We start from the raw sequence: 14840 nt of genomic DNA, 5'->3' as shown, positions 1-14840 counted from the left end.
TCATGCAAGTCGTCACAATATAGTGGGTACTATACTACTTCAATATAGCCGGTGGTGTGGGTATATCACGTGCCCAATGAAAGGGAGTAATTGATAGCAGCTGTAGATAAGATCTCCATCCCGCGATGTCCCACCACATGATTGATGCACTAAACCCAATTCCAGTTTTCCTTTTCCTCCCCTTTAACCCCCCTTCCCCTTCTCTTTAAATATGACATCCATCCACAGTCGCAGGCGACGTTCTATTCAGAGTATAGCAATGACAGCTCCTCCTCCACCCGTTCATTTCGAAGCCCTGCGTGTCTCCGAAGACAATCTAGAAAAGATCAAAAACAAGTCGCTGCGCGCATTCTACAGCGTGAGTTTGACACCACCACCATCGATCCACGGCGTGCTCATCTCTTTTGCCATTTAGCACCAAAATGAAATGATCGATCGGTTTCTCGAAGTCGACCAAATAGTGGACGCCTTGCAACACGGCGAAACGCATGGTATCAAGAGGTCAAGCAGCCGTTCCACCTTTCGGCACTATGATGGTGGTCATGATGATGACGACGAGGAACGAAGGATTGGTGAACGAGTACCTTTATTGAACAATACAAAAGCTGCACCTGACTGGCTGGTGCATTTGGCGATCAACCTGTCATTCTTGGCCAATATCGTCTTGTTCTTGACGAAGCTCTTTTTGGCATGGTATTCGGGATCGATGGCTATTCTTGCTTCAGCATTCGAATCGTTTTTGGATTTACTCAGCAATGCCATCATCTTTTTCACGGTGCGCATCATGCGTCATCAAGATTGGTACAAGTACCCTGTTGGCAAGGTAATATCTATCCCATGGTGTATTGTGTGTGTGTGTGTGTGCCTGAGATGACTCATGTATATCTAAATAGTCGCGTATGGAACCCCTTGGCATCATCGTCTTTGCTGTCATCATCACCACATCATTCTCCCAAGTGTTGTTGACATCGGTACAGCGCCTCACCGATCCTAGCAAGAATATTGAGACGATTGACCTGGACCCTATGAGTATTGGTATCCTCGTTTCCAACATTGTCATCAAGGGCGTACTATGGATATGGTGTAAATCCATCAAGGGTAGTTCTAGTGTTGCTGCTCTTGCCATTGATCATGAAAATGATGTTGTATTCAATGTGGCTAGTACCATCTTTCCCGTTGTCGGTAAGTATTGTGTGTGTATGGACATGTTGGGAGATGTGACATTTTAACATGCATGGTTTGATAGCTGTTTGGGGAAGCTGGGCATGGCTTGATCCTCTCGGTGCCATTTTGCTTTCGATTTACATTATCTACGAATGGATGGTACTGCTTTTAGGTAAATGAGAAGGAGGAGGAGGATAAGGAGATGGGTGTACACGTGCACACGTCGAATGGACACAAGATGCTAATTGACGTATGACAGAAAATATCCGGCGATTGACAGGACATGCTGCAAGCACAGACGATCTTCGACAATTGACATACATGGCCTATCGCTTTTCAAGCAAAGTGGTTGCAGTGGATACGGTAATGAGGGAGGATTTCAAAGTGACATGATGATGTAGGCTAATGTGCTAGTATTAGGTGCGTGCATATCATGTGGGTGACCGTCTATTGGTTGAAGTGGATATTGTACTACCTCCAGAATGTCCTTTGCATGAAGCACACGATGTTGGAGAAGCGTTACAGGATGCCTTGGAAATGATGGAGCATGTAGAACGGGCCTTTGTCCATTTGGATTACAACCCTGTCCATGAAATCGAACATCGGAAAAAGGCCAATGCGCTCTTCAAGATATAAGATTTTGGATCCTATCAATCACTTTTTCATATTACATTTTCTCCTCCATTCTTGTTTTGCTCTCTCTACCCTTACATTACCATCATACTCTTCTCTTCAATAACATATTGCATATCACTTCTTTCTAAAGACAACATGGATTATGATGGGTGATTACGTAAGTGTATTTTAAAGATGTATGGTGCTAGAGGTAAACGATGGAAAAGAGTGGAAGAAGCGTCATAGCGAGGTATGTTTGACGTCACACATTCGATACAAGATGTATGTAGAGGTGTGCATCCTGATGGATATTGAGATAGCTTAAAAGTAATGGCATCATTCGATTATTCGTTACACGAGAAATAAGGATCAACGAAGCACAGCCTAAGAAGAAATAAACTACGATTAAACCTATTCAGAGATTCTACACCGCTAGAAACCGGTTACGGTATTCTGTATAGTGATGAAAATGGACCAATAGTGATATGATAGAAAATAAGGTGTTCATTACTTTTTGCTTTTGGGTAGGATAAGAAAATAGGGACCACTGACTGTGCTGCAACGTTGCTTTGGCCACCAGACGCCGCATCCGCACCGGATCGAAATTTGCCCAACAAAAAGAAGGATGCATTAACACACAACCCACAATGAACCATTCAATGAATGATGACAATGAAGACAATGAGCATACGACTATGAATCGATACGATTATCTACGTTTGCACAGTAGAGCAAAACAACAACAACAACAACAACAACGGAGCTCACGCAACGGACATTTAAATTCTGAAAGAGCAGCCATTGGGCGTTTGAGTTGTTCCCCTTCCTTCATCCGTACTGACCCCCCTTCTTTTTTCTTTCTCTTTTCCACTACACTCACACACACACATACGCTCTCTCTCTTTTCCTTCCTCACTTGGCGTTTTTATAAGGTCGTTCTTTGAACTCAATCGTCGTACCAGCACATAACGTCCTACGTATATACACTCATATAATGGCGCAGTCGCAAACTCGGCGAAATGCCTGGGAAGGGTACGCTATCAAATGGGACGTGTGGGGATCATCTCTTGCATTGGATACACAGCTGTCGGATTCTGTCATTGCACACTCTGCACGGTCGATTTGCAAGTGGGAATGAGGGCTCCTCAAGGGGGTGCGCGTGTTATAGCGGTGTGGGGGTATAAAGGGAGAAAATGGGTGCAAGTGTGGGGTGGCCCATACCATCATCGTCATCATCATCGTTACTACCACCATTACTATGATACTGATCAGCTGTATTATGTATAGATTAAATGGACGATCTCAAGCAGATATAGCAACCAACGAACTCCATGTATACATTTACGACTATTGCAAGAAGCACAATTTCCAGCAGGCAGCAAAGGCATTTGCAAGCGAGGCCAATGTTTCAACGGATCAAATGCCACCTGTGGATATTCCATCTGGTTTCCTTGGCGATTGGTGGGGTGTATTTTGGGATGTTTATAATGCAAAACACAATGAGGTGCTTGCTAGTAAGGAGGCTCAAGTTTATGACAATGTAAGTTTGATCCGTGCATCTTTGTTATACATTATGCTCATTATATTGCTCTTTCAGTACACTGCCATGCTCCACAGTCGACGTGAGGAGATTATTCAACAGCATCGTGCACAACAACAAGCTGTAGCTGCACAACAACAGCAACAGCAGCAAAGGCGGGCATCTGAAGCATTACGAAACTCGCCTCAACAACAACACATGCTTCAACAACAGCAACAGCAGCAACAGCAACAATATCCTGGTGCTGGTGCTGCAGGACTAACACCACAAAGTGTGCCGTCACAGCAACAACCACAACAACATGCTCGTCCTTCACCTGCAAGTAGTACCACATCTCTTCCCACAAGCGGTATGCCTACTCATCCGACACCCAACACCAATACCAATCCTACTACCAACCTTGTACATACTCCTCAAAGCATGCCTGCATCTTTACCGCAACAACACATGCCTGGAAGACCACCACCCCCTCCTACACCCGTTCAACAGCATCAACACGCTTCGTCACCTTCCTTCTCTCCTCAAATCATGCAACAACAACAACAACAACAACCACGAATGAGTGAACCGATGGGTGCTCCCACTCCTGCCGGTCAACCTCAACAACAACATGAAATGATGAATTCTCCTATGGTGGGTCCACAAGGTATGCCAATGAGTCAAGCAATGCTCAATTCTCAACGAGCTGCCGCTGTGGCTGCTGCCGGTGGAATGCAAAATCCAATGATGGGTATCAATTTGAATGGACGAGACTTTGCTTCAATGTCACAAGAGGAAAAGGTAAAGTGTCATCATCTTCTTCCCTCTTTTGATAGGTAAATTAACGTGCTTCTTCTTTAGAATGCTCTTCAAATGCAAATCAAGCAACGACAACAAATGGCTGCTGCTGCTGCTGCTCAAGGCAATATGATGAGGAACCCGTAAGTAATCATTATTGAATCACACAACAACAATGAACTTATCATGTCAAAAACAAAGGAACATGATGAACCACCCAGGTCGACCAGGAATGCCAATGCAGCAGCAACCACAACAACAACATCCTCAAGGTGGCATGAATCCTCAACAACAGCAAATGTTGGCTCAACAACAAGCCGCTGCCGCTGCTGCTGCCGCTGCTGCTGCATCACAACAACCACCTCATATGGCACAGCAACAACCCCAACAGCAACCACAGCAACCACAGCAACAGCCACCAGCTACACCACAACAAGCACAAAGTATGCCACCCAATCAGCAACAACATGCAATGGATATGGCAGCTGCACGTAATGCAGCCATGGTTCAAGCTGGTAAGAATTTGGGAGGGAAATTGTTTATGATTAGATATCCTATACAGGCATTGACAGGTTTTAATGTAGGTAATGGACAACCACGTGTTACTGCCAATCCATCAATGACTATGGGCGGTCCTGCTACTGCTGCACAAATGTCTGCTGCCATGCAAAACCCGAATGCTATGCAAAATTCCCCTTTTGCTACTGATCGTAAGTATCTCTTTTGGCGCTGGTTTTCTTCAAGAGATTAACGCATCATTATTATAGCTGCCACCATGAATATGATGATGCAACAAATGATCAGCAAAGGACAATTACCACCCAATATGACGGCTCAACAACAGGTATGTGTGGGAGGTGTTTCTTTAAAAAGAGGAGAGGCTGATGGAATCCTTTTGTAAAAGATGGCATTTCGTCAACAACAACATCAACGAATGTTAGCAGCGAATCGAGCACGAATGATGCAACAACAACAATACCAACAACAACAAATGGCAGCCGCTGCTGCTGCAAGTGGAGCAGGACAAGGACCCAATCCTATGGTGACTACGACTCCTGGTGGGATGCCAATGACAGCTGCCGCTGCTGCCGCTGCTGCTGCTGCTGCTGCTAGTGGTGGTGCCGGTTCTCCACAAGATCCTGAAAAGGCCAGAGCCATTGCTCAATATCAACGTCAAATGCAATTTGCTGCTGCTCAAGCTGCTGCTGCTGCTAAGCAACAACAACAATCACCTCAAACACATCCCAACAAACGACCTCGTCTTAATACTGAAAATGAACCTGGCACACCTGGCAATCAACCTGGTGCTCATCCTTCTCCCCAACTCAGCAATGTTGGTAGTCCAATGATGAATCAACAACAACAAGGTGGTAAAGGAGGAGCTGGTCGCAACATGCCACCACAACAACAACAGCAACAACAAGGAACACCTATGCAACAACGAGCATCATTTACGGGGAATCAAGAAGCCAATAACAATAATGCTCAAGGAGGAGGAGGAGGAGGAAATACGAGTGCTACCACATCACCACAAACCAATCGTAATAATAAGCGATCCACACCTACACAAGCACCTCAACAAATCCCATCTCAACAACAACAACAGGCTTCTTCACAGCAACAACAACAACAACAAAGAATGCAATGGAATGCTACAGGAATGGAAATGGGTTCACCAGCATCCACCAACGTCAAACCTGAAACCATGCAATCACCTGCAACAGCACCTTCTGCAAGTGCCGCTGTACCTACTAGCAGTGCTGGTGCTGGAGCTGGTGGAGGTGGTGGTAGTGGTGGTGCCAACAACATGTCGTTTGATCTTGAACGATTCATGATGAGCGATGGTGGTGATTTCGCCGAGATTTTTGCAGCCAATGATGATGGTGATGCCGCTCTTTTGATGGGTGATGGCGGTGATATGGATGGCTTTAGCAACAGTTTCCTTGCCAGCATGGGTGGCAATTTGGGCGTGGATGGATCTCTTTCCTTACCGGTAGCGGGCCAAGTATTACAACAACATGGTGAATTACAAGGACATACCAACAAGGTCATGACATGTGCGTTTTCTCCCAATGGCCAATACCTTGTGAGTGGTGGAAGAGATAAGCGTATCCTGGTTTGGGGTGTCCATGACAAGACCAAGTTGTACGATCTCGGTGGTCATGGAGGTGTTATCAGCTGTGTACGATGGAGTCCTGATGACCGAAATCTCGTTGCTACGGCATCCTATGATAAGTCTATCCGTATATGGGATATTGGTTCCGCCCTCTCAGGCAATGCAGCCACTGCCAAGCAAATCCTCATGTATGAACGTCGTATTTCAGTCGTCGCTATTGATTTTTGCCCTGGACGACCCGAAATTATTTGCTCCATGGATCAAGAAGGCGAGTTGGATGTATGGAATATGAACACACAGCAAACCGAAAAACGATTTAAAATGGTAAAGTGGTCTCTTTTATATGGGATAAAAGAAAACTAATGGGATTGTCTATATAGCCGTTACAAACTGTGGGTCCCAATCCATTACGATGCCATCCACGTGACAGCAACATCGTAGCATGTGCAGTGGGTAACCAATTGTATGTGGTTAATGTTACCAATGCCAAGAACAATGGTACTGGCAATGATGCGGCGATTCGAACAATCACCACGGAGGACTCAAAGAACATATCGGCATTGGATTGGTCACCCGATGGCAACTTTTTGGTTACGTGCTCTGAGGGCCATGTTGCTGTGTATGAAGCATCTCACTGGAAAATGCTGGTATCTCAATCAGTACCCGGCAAGATTTCAAGTTGTGCGTTTGCGAATAGTGATGGCGATTGCAGCCTTGACAAGCTACGGGTAGTGTTTGGTGAATATGAAGCCGTTTACATTTGGCAGTGCGGCGTATCAGGTGCACAACCGAAACAAGCAGGAAAACAACCAGGAACCGTGGCTTGCATTGCTTGTGCGTCCATGGACAATACCCAAGTGGTGGCAACTGCAAGCCATAGCATCAAGGATAAAAATCTCATCCTTTGGACGTTATAGTTTTTTCTTTTTCTCTTTATATTCTTTTCCCCATCCTCCCTTCACCACACACACACCCACCATCACCTCCTTGTCTCTTTGTATGTTTTCTCCTTCGCTTTTTTTCTTTTCAACATAGTAAATACATTCACCAAAAAAGTTGAAAAAGACGACTGTATCATTTATCACGTGTGGATTATCGGATCAAAAAAAGAGCTGTTGTTGCCATGGTGATGCTTGGCGGTTGTGCTTCGAATATCGTGGGTCATGCTTTGGACAAGCTTGCTTAAAGCCTAGGAAGCTCTACATTGCTGGTCTCCATGGATACCATTTGAACCAGTGTGATTTCAAAAAGTATGATCACTACAGTATCCATTGGAAGGATTAAACGGCTGCATTTGGCATGATCGCTTTCGAGTATTTGATACTGTAAGCAAGTTGGGTAGTTCATCCAACCCATTTGAATGTGAATTTGCTTGTCAACGCACCCATAATGTCGTCGTAAGCTTCAAGCGAACCACAATGGCAATGATAAGCTTCAATCCAATGGATTGCAAAGGGCATTTGGAATTCAAAGAGAGATGATTGATGTTTCTGAACTGCGCTTTACTGCTGCATAAAGGAAATGAAATGAAATCACATCCACACACAAGTAAAGCGGCTAAAGCTTTCACCCGACTCTATCATGAACCTCCAATTGTACATACAGCAAAGAGTCACCTGGGCAAATTTGGGGAGCAAAGATTTTCTTGGTTAGCATTCGAAAAGATGATGATAAACTACTCGAGTGACGTAAATTAAGCTCAAAAGGTGACAGATGAATTATTGGTGCTGCTGCCTCCTGTATGATGCAACAGCGGGGCCACTTTGCATTATAGGAAAGTGTGTATGACCTTTTGTTGATACACTTTTGCACTAACAAGTCGTTACACAAAGCCGAAGCAACCTATTGTGTGCCAGCATCAAACATACACAAGCCTTATCCTTTTTCTTCTTTTCTTCCTTTCTCTCCTTTTTGCTTTTATTTTATCCACTTGTATCTCGTTTTTCACTTTTTCAACAACATGTCAACTACTCAACTTCCACGAAAACGATCGATAGGGTCATGGATGCGACGACTGACTGGCTCAGGATTACGTCGCGTAGGACCGACTTCTGGGAAGAAATCAGGCAAGTATATATATGAGGCGCAAGTAGGAGATGAAGGAGGGCAACTTTTGGCTCATGACAGATCAACAAATAGGCGTCTTTGGTGTGTCTCTTTGTGAGTCAATTTGCTATGCACGATCCACAGTGGGCTATGTGGATGAAGAAGCGGTCAAACATCGGCGAGCAGGCATTATCCCACTTGTAGTAGCCAAGTGTGGCTCATTTCTCAAGGCAAATGGTATGCACGATCATGTTTAAGGGTGCTGCTGATGCACGTATATGCAACAAAATGAGCTCACGATATCTTCATTTAATAGCACTTCACACACAAGGTATCTTTCGTATACCTGGTAGTGTCAAACGAATACAGCATTTGCAAACCATCTTTGATGATCCACGCGAATCGTATGGTTTGAATATCCATTGGCTAGGATACAGCGTGCATGATGCTTCCAGTATTCTACGTCGATATCTACAAAGTTTACCAGAGCCTGTAATTCCACATGAGTTTTATGAGCCATTCCGTGATGTCATGAGTAAGTGAAAAAAGAAGGATCTTTGATAAAATTGTTGACTCATTCAACATGGGGGGGTTGGTTGTTGTGCAGGTGACAAGTATTACAAGTCGACCGAGGCCCGCATCCAAGCATTTCAGCACCTGATCCAACAACTACCCATCCCACATCAACATTTATTGTTGTATCTACTTGACATGCTTAGCCTATTTGCATCGAATGAGATGGAGAACCGCATGGATGCTGCCAACCTTGCCATTGTATTTGCCCCATCTATCTTTAGTCATCCAAGCCATAACAGCCCTGTACAGATGGCCATTATGAAGCGTGTGTTGGAGTTTTTGATCGAGTTTCAAGCTCTATTTACGATGCAACTCTTATCAAGATCATCAGGACTATTCAAATCATTCTCTGTACCTGATATGGCAGCAGCAGCAGCAACCCAAAAAGGTGGAGAAAATACCCAACAACCTCCGCCTGTACCGCCGTTACCACAGCAATTTGCAACTCTTCCTCGTTCAAACAACCAACAACAACAAGACCCAGGTCTCATATCGCCACAACCCAAACGCTTCATTCCACCATTCCCTGATCAATCGCACTCTTCCGCAACCTCATTACCAACACCCACTTCCCCCAATGACAAATCTCGAGTTGACTCGCTCACATCGCCCGTACCTGATCCTATAACGCCTGCTGACGATGCACACACCACACCATTAACAGTGACGACAAGTATGGATCATGATGCTGCTGCTGAAGAGGATATAACACCCACTCCCACAAGAACACATTCACCCGTGGTGGTGATGGAACAAGTGGATCCAGCCAAACCATTCCATATACGACTATTGCATGACACAATCATGCCGCTACTGCAACGACGACGGTCTTGGCTGGGTAAAGTATACATTGACTCATACAAAAGGAAAGACACTCATATGTCATGTATTCATTCATAGGTAAGCCTATTGGATACTATGCATGGATTGCAATGTTGAGCACTATTGTCGGCGTGGTGGCATACGAGGGATACCAAGCATTGTGGGGCATGTGCTGTCTTGAGCCATACGTATTCTTTGTCACGTTCGCCATTTACTGGAATCTACTTTTGCGAGGATTTTCATGGACGGATCAAGACCCCAAGAAGGCATTGCCGTATGATTCATATCGAGGGCCATGGATGGGCTTATTTGGCAAACATTATATCGACGAAGGCGTGGATGTGGATAGTGATGATGATCATCATCATCAAGAAGATGATGCAGAAGGCTTATCGTTGTTTGATGATATTTCGGAACAAGGCAAGGATGAAGAAGAGGCCATGTTACGGGATGTGGCGTGTGAATGGCACAGTCTTTTTAGTCGGTCGTGGCGCATGGATGATCAAGGTCACCCTATCAACAAAGATGCAGACCTTTTATCAGTGGCAAGCACGTCAAGTCGGTTCAATGAAGAGATACGAGGAGACAATAGTGATGATGATGGACAAGCATTGGACGATGATTACGATGATGATTATGATATGGTGGATATTGACTCGGCAGATTTACAAGCACTTTGGCAACGACAAGATCAAATCAGGCAAGATGCTGAATTGGCTGCACGCTTGCAACAAGAGGAACAAGATAAGGCTAGTCATACCAACCCATTTGTGGAGAAGAAACCACCTGTTACTGAAGGAGGGCCACCACCACCACCACCCCCTGCCATCTCTACGAGTGAAGAATGGAAGATTGGACAAAGTCGTCAGCAACAACCCACAAAAGAAGGATAATGATTCAAACAATAAAAAAGAGATGCATGTATGTCGTTCGTTGTTGGGCTGAGATAAAAAGTGGGCAACAGGTTACACACATTGACCAGGGCACAAAGGTTAATTCGAGATACGATGACTATAAAAATAGCGCTACAGGAGCAGGCGCGTTGTATGTAACACAAACGAGAAATGTAAACAGCGATCACTCTATTTTGGACAACATTGTATACCATACACAGCCATCATCAATTTTCTTTTTCTTCTTTACTACCTTTCCCTTTCCTCTACTCACTCCTCCTTCTCCTCCTCCTTCCCTTTTTCATTCTTTTCCTTCCTTTCTCGCAATGAGATTATTGATCCTCTTGCTGATATTGGCTCTCGCTGCCATGGTATTCGCGCAAGGTACTTTTTTTTCGTCTCACTCTCTCTCACGCCAATATGAAACAACAATTTTATTGACGACGACGTTTTCTTCTTTGTTCAGACCCCGGTGCTGGTGATAGTGGCACTGGTGATGGTGTTGGTGGTGATACTGGCACCGGTGATGGTTCAACTGGTGGTGATGCAGGCACAGGCACTGGTGATGGTTCAACTGGTAGCGATGGCTCTACCGGTGGTGGTGATGATACCTCAACTGGTGGTGGTGATACCTCAACTGGTGGTGATGGCTCAACTGGTGGCGATGGTTCAACCGGTGGTGATGGCTCAACAGGCGGCGATACACAACAACCCTCTGATGATGGCACCACTCCCAACCCTACTGATGATGGCACAACTTCACCTTCACCATCTGATGACGGCACAACAGACCCACAACAACCCACAGATCAACCATCCGATGGTGGTGAACAACAACAACCATCACCTACCGATCCAGAAACAGCACCTGACGCCACACCATCGGGTGACACGGTTGACGAAGCTGCTTGTCAAGCATTGAAACAAATTTACAACTCACTCAATGGCAACTCATGGACCGTATCCAATGGTTGGTCAGGCGATGATATGACAAGCTGCTGCAATGGATGGTTTGGTGTATCATGCATCATGGGCTCTGTATCAAAAATGTAAGCTAATGCCTGCCGATCTTGATACATATATATCAAACAAAGCTAAAACATGCATTGCATAGCCAATTACCTTACAACAATCTCGCTGGTGAACTTCCCGACGTCTTTGGTTCGCTCCAATCTTTGACTAATCTGTAAGTGGACGCATGTAAATACCCTATTACCACCATACGACTTACACACATACATTATCATAGTGACTTGAGCCATAACCAAATCTCAGGTTCATTGCCTGGATCCTTGGCCAACATGCCCAACTTGCGATTCATCAATGTCGACGTCAATAATTTGGGAGGTGGTTTGATCGCTTTTGGCCAAACACCCATGTTGCAAAGCATGTATGTCCTATTTTAACGACCACGATCAATCCATGGAGCTTACTCTTGTTTTCTCGTCTCTAGTCATATGAAGAACAACTCATTCACTGGATCCATCCCTGATTCTTGGGGTAACATTGGTACTCTTAATGGTATGATACATTATTCATATACATGGCGTTTATCCAAAATCCACTCAACGCATACGATAGATATCTATTTGAGCAACAATCAATTGAGCGGCCCATTCCCAATGTCCATTTTGAACCTTGGTCAATTGACTACCTTGTAAGTGTAAAGGTGCACTTTAGCAAGGGCAACACTAACATGCTATCTTTTCAGGGCGATTGATAACAACCAATTCAACGGCATTGTTCCACCTCAGATTGGCAACCTTGGAGCCTTGAAGGTTTTGTAAGTTTGGATCACAAGGATGTACGTGAAAAAAGTGGCTCATTCATCCTTTCCAGAAATATTCGCCAGAACCATTTGTTGGGTAACATTCCTGCAAGCATTGGCAATCTCACTTCGCTCACCAACCTGTAAGTTTGTAAACAGCAAGGAGGCTATTGTTTATGTTTGATCACCATGGCTCATCATGTTTTTATAGCTTGATGTCGGATATGATGTTGAACGGCACAATTCCCGAATCACTTTATGGACTTTCTAATCTCCAATACCTGTAAGTGTATTCACTTGGCTATGTATCCATTGCTTACAAAGACAATACCCTTTAGTGATTTGACCCATAATCGCCTTACAGGAGAGATTTCGGATAAGCTTGGTCAATTGGTGAATTTGAAAAAGCTGTAAGTAGCTATTACAATGACCTTGATGCACACGCTAACTTTTGGCATGATTAGCATGTTGGGTCGTAATGGATTGACCGGTCCTATTCCTGACAGTTTGGGAGCACTTGCACAGCTTGAATATGTACAATTGAACTATAATCAGCTCAACGGCCAATTCCCATCATTCATGGCACCACGTGCACTCGGCTACTGCTACATGACCCCTAATCAGTTCCAGCTTTGCCCCGACGACACCATCGTGCATAACCCTGAAAGTATGGCTTTCCAATGTGCTACCGATTGCTTTATCGGCACTACACGTCCTGGTGCTGGTAGCTCTACTCGCGCTAACCTATTCGTAACCATCGCCTTGGGTTTGCTTGCACTTTTCTTTTACTGCTAAAAATATCCTTTGCTTCTCTCTCACTCTCTCCCACTCATATCCATATTCCTCTCATCTCCTTGTCACTTTATTGTCTTCTTATTCTATTAAAAAGCCATGTGCACGCTTTTAGAGCTACAGTCATTTCTCTTTTATTGTGTAGGAGGTGTTTTGTTTCCCCTCGCTTGCTATTATTTACATGACATAGACGTTTATTATCGAGAAGGAAAATCATGCAATCTGTGTTCGGAGATTGTGGTTGCCATGACCACCAGACGGTTATGTATGCGATTGATAACAAGAATGAGTACACGAGACTTGGTAGATGTTGTTGAAGAGTTTTATGTAAAAGATAGAATGGATCTAATCCGAGCTACCACCTAATCGTGCCTGACAACCACAATATCCGCCAAAGGGAAAGAAGTTACCGTTGTTGTTGATACTACTGATCATCGATCCTTCCTTTTTTACCACCAAGTTCCATACTTTGCTTCAACACGTCCATTCAATAGTCTCCTTTGTAAATGACCCTCGCATTTGATGAACACCTTGACGATAGGATATGAGACGTGATTTTAATCACTACATGCCTAGCAACGAACATACCTCAAGGCTCAACGGGTGTCTTTGTGTCGCTAACACGAGGTGTTTCAAGTGTCAATCGTACATTGCTCTGTAGCTGGTTGGAGATTGTCGCATGGTGGGTATGCATTTCCATTCGTTCAAGTGCACCATTGCCACTTACAAGACCTTCAACAACTATGCTAGGCTCTCCTCGGACAGCTTGCTAATGTGCATTGTAGCTGCAATCGTTCGTGTATTCGCTGTTCCAATGAGGAAAAAGAAGCAAACGATTACATGTAGATCCCCATACTGCTGTATAGCCTTATTGTTGTTGTTGTTGCTCATTTAAATAGACCCCTTTTATGTAGTAACCCAACTTTTTATTGTATCAGCTCCATGTCCTGTACATTTTTATAAGAAAACCCCAATTAAAAAGTCATTTGTGTAATAACAGAGATGTTTTTTTTATGCAAAGATAAAAGTGATGATGCCAAGGGGAGCCAAATGATCACGTGTTGCGAGCACGGACTCTTAATTCCTGCAACAAGCTCAAATTGAACATCATTGGCTAGTTTTAAAGCTCCAAATCCCCTCATTAGACCATAACCTCATTTACTAAAATGACCCCACCCAAATAAGGAAGGTCAGAGACTTATCTGTGCACTCAAAAGTAATAAAATAAGAGCGAAAAGGCGGAGAGATGGCCGAGTTGGTCTAAGGCGTCAGGTTAAGGCCCTGATCTCTTCGGAGGCGTGGGTTCGAATCCCACTCTCTTCACTTTCTTTTTTGTTTTTTCTCGATTTGTGATCACGTGACTAAAACAGATGGTCGTTGTATAGTAATTAGAATAATAATGTGTGGGGATGTCCCTGATATGCAAAATGTAATGTGATTTACGGCATGGAGAACGCTAAGTATCTTATCGAAAAGATCAATCAATGACATTATTATCGGTAAAGTCTCGGGATATTGATTCTTCTGGTACATCTTATTTAATACGGGAATTCATATTGGTAAAAGTGTCCATGATGTGTTATTGAATCAACTATTCCAATGATATGGCCGGGGTACATGATAGATGAGAAAGAAGCGGGGTAAAATGATAATGCTAGGCGCTAGAGCAGGGGGATTTTAAAAAAGCTTGTGTGTCATGCGGTACAACGGGGTATGATTCGCTTGTGTTGT

The 14840-nt window shown here is 44.2% G+C and overlaps 4 protein-coding genes and 1 non-coding gene across 5 annotated transcripts; all 5 read left to right on the top strand.

The window, feature by feature from the left end:
- Nucleotides 1-211: 211 nt before the first annotated feature.
- On the top strand, nt 212-1800 carry O0I10_010801 (uncharacterized protein; the record flags this gene model as incomplete). The annotated part of the gene is made up of 6 exons (XM_058490775.1): nt 212-358; nt 416-823; nt 894-1182; nt 1247-1336; nt 1424-1527; nt 1585-1800. 6 exons carry the CDS (start codon nt 212-214, stop codon nt 1798-1800), a joined length of 1254 nt encoding a protein of 417 aa, XP_058338475.1.
- A 973-nt stretch (nt 1801-2773) lies between these two features.
- On the top strand, nt 2774-7129 carry O0I10_010800 (uncharacterized protein; the record flags this gene model as incomplete). The annotated part of the gene is made up of 9 exons (XM_058490774.1): nt 2774-2811; nt 3067-3319; nt 3377-4099; nt 4160-4239; nt 4298-4611; nt 4681-4806; nt 4864-4940; nt 5001-6536; nt 6593-7129. The coding sequence occupies 9 exons, from the start codon at nt 2774-2776 to the stop codon at nt 7127-7129; spliced, it is 3684 nt and encodes a 1227-aa protein (XP_058338474.1).
- A 1043-nt stretch (nt 7130-8172) lies between these two features.
- O0I10_010799 (uncharacterized protein) lies at nt 8173-10549 on the top strand (the record flags this gene model as incomplete). Its single annotated transcript, XM_058490773.1, has 5 exons — nt 8173-8278; nt 8352-8495; nt 8575-8793; nt 8866-9672; nt 9735-10549. 5 exons carry the CDS (start codon nt 8173-8175, stop codon nt 10547-10549), a joined length of 2091 nt encoding a protein of 696 aa, XP_058338473.1.
- A 326-nt stretch (nt 10550-10875) lies between these two features.
- Nucleotides 10876-13112, top strand: O0I10_010798 (uncharacterized protein; the record flags this gene model as incomplete). Its single annotated transcript, XM_058490772.1, has 11 exons — nt 10876-10933; nt 11016-11598; nt 11664-11735; nt 11799-11939; nt 12003-12070; nt 12131-12206; nt 12261-12332; nt 12389-12460; nt 12529-12600; nt 12656-12727; nt 12782-13112. 11 exons carry the CDS (start codon nt 10876-10878, stop codon nt 13110-13112), a joined length of 1617 nt encoding a protein of 538 aa, XP_058338472.1.
- Nucleotides 13113-14349: 1237 nt separating this feature from the next.
- Nucleotides 14350-14432, top strand: O0I10_010797. Its single transcript has one exon. It is a non-coding gene; the product is annotated as a tRNA-Leu (tRNA).
- The last annotated feature ends 408 nt before the right edge of the window (nt 14433-14840 follow it).

Source organism: Lichtheimia ornata (genome assembly GCF_029851405.1).
Source record: "Lichtheimia ornata isolate CBS 291.66 chromosome Unknown scaffold00076, whole genome shotgun sequence".
Classification (NCBI taxonomy): domain Eukaryota; kingdom Fungi; phylum Mucoromycota; class Mucoromycetes; order Mucorales; family Lichtheimiaceae; genus Lichtheimia; species Lichtheimia ornata.
The sequence above is the reverse complement of the archived record's forward strand: the minus strand, read 5'-3'. Positions and strand labels throughout refer to the sequence as shown.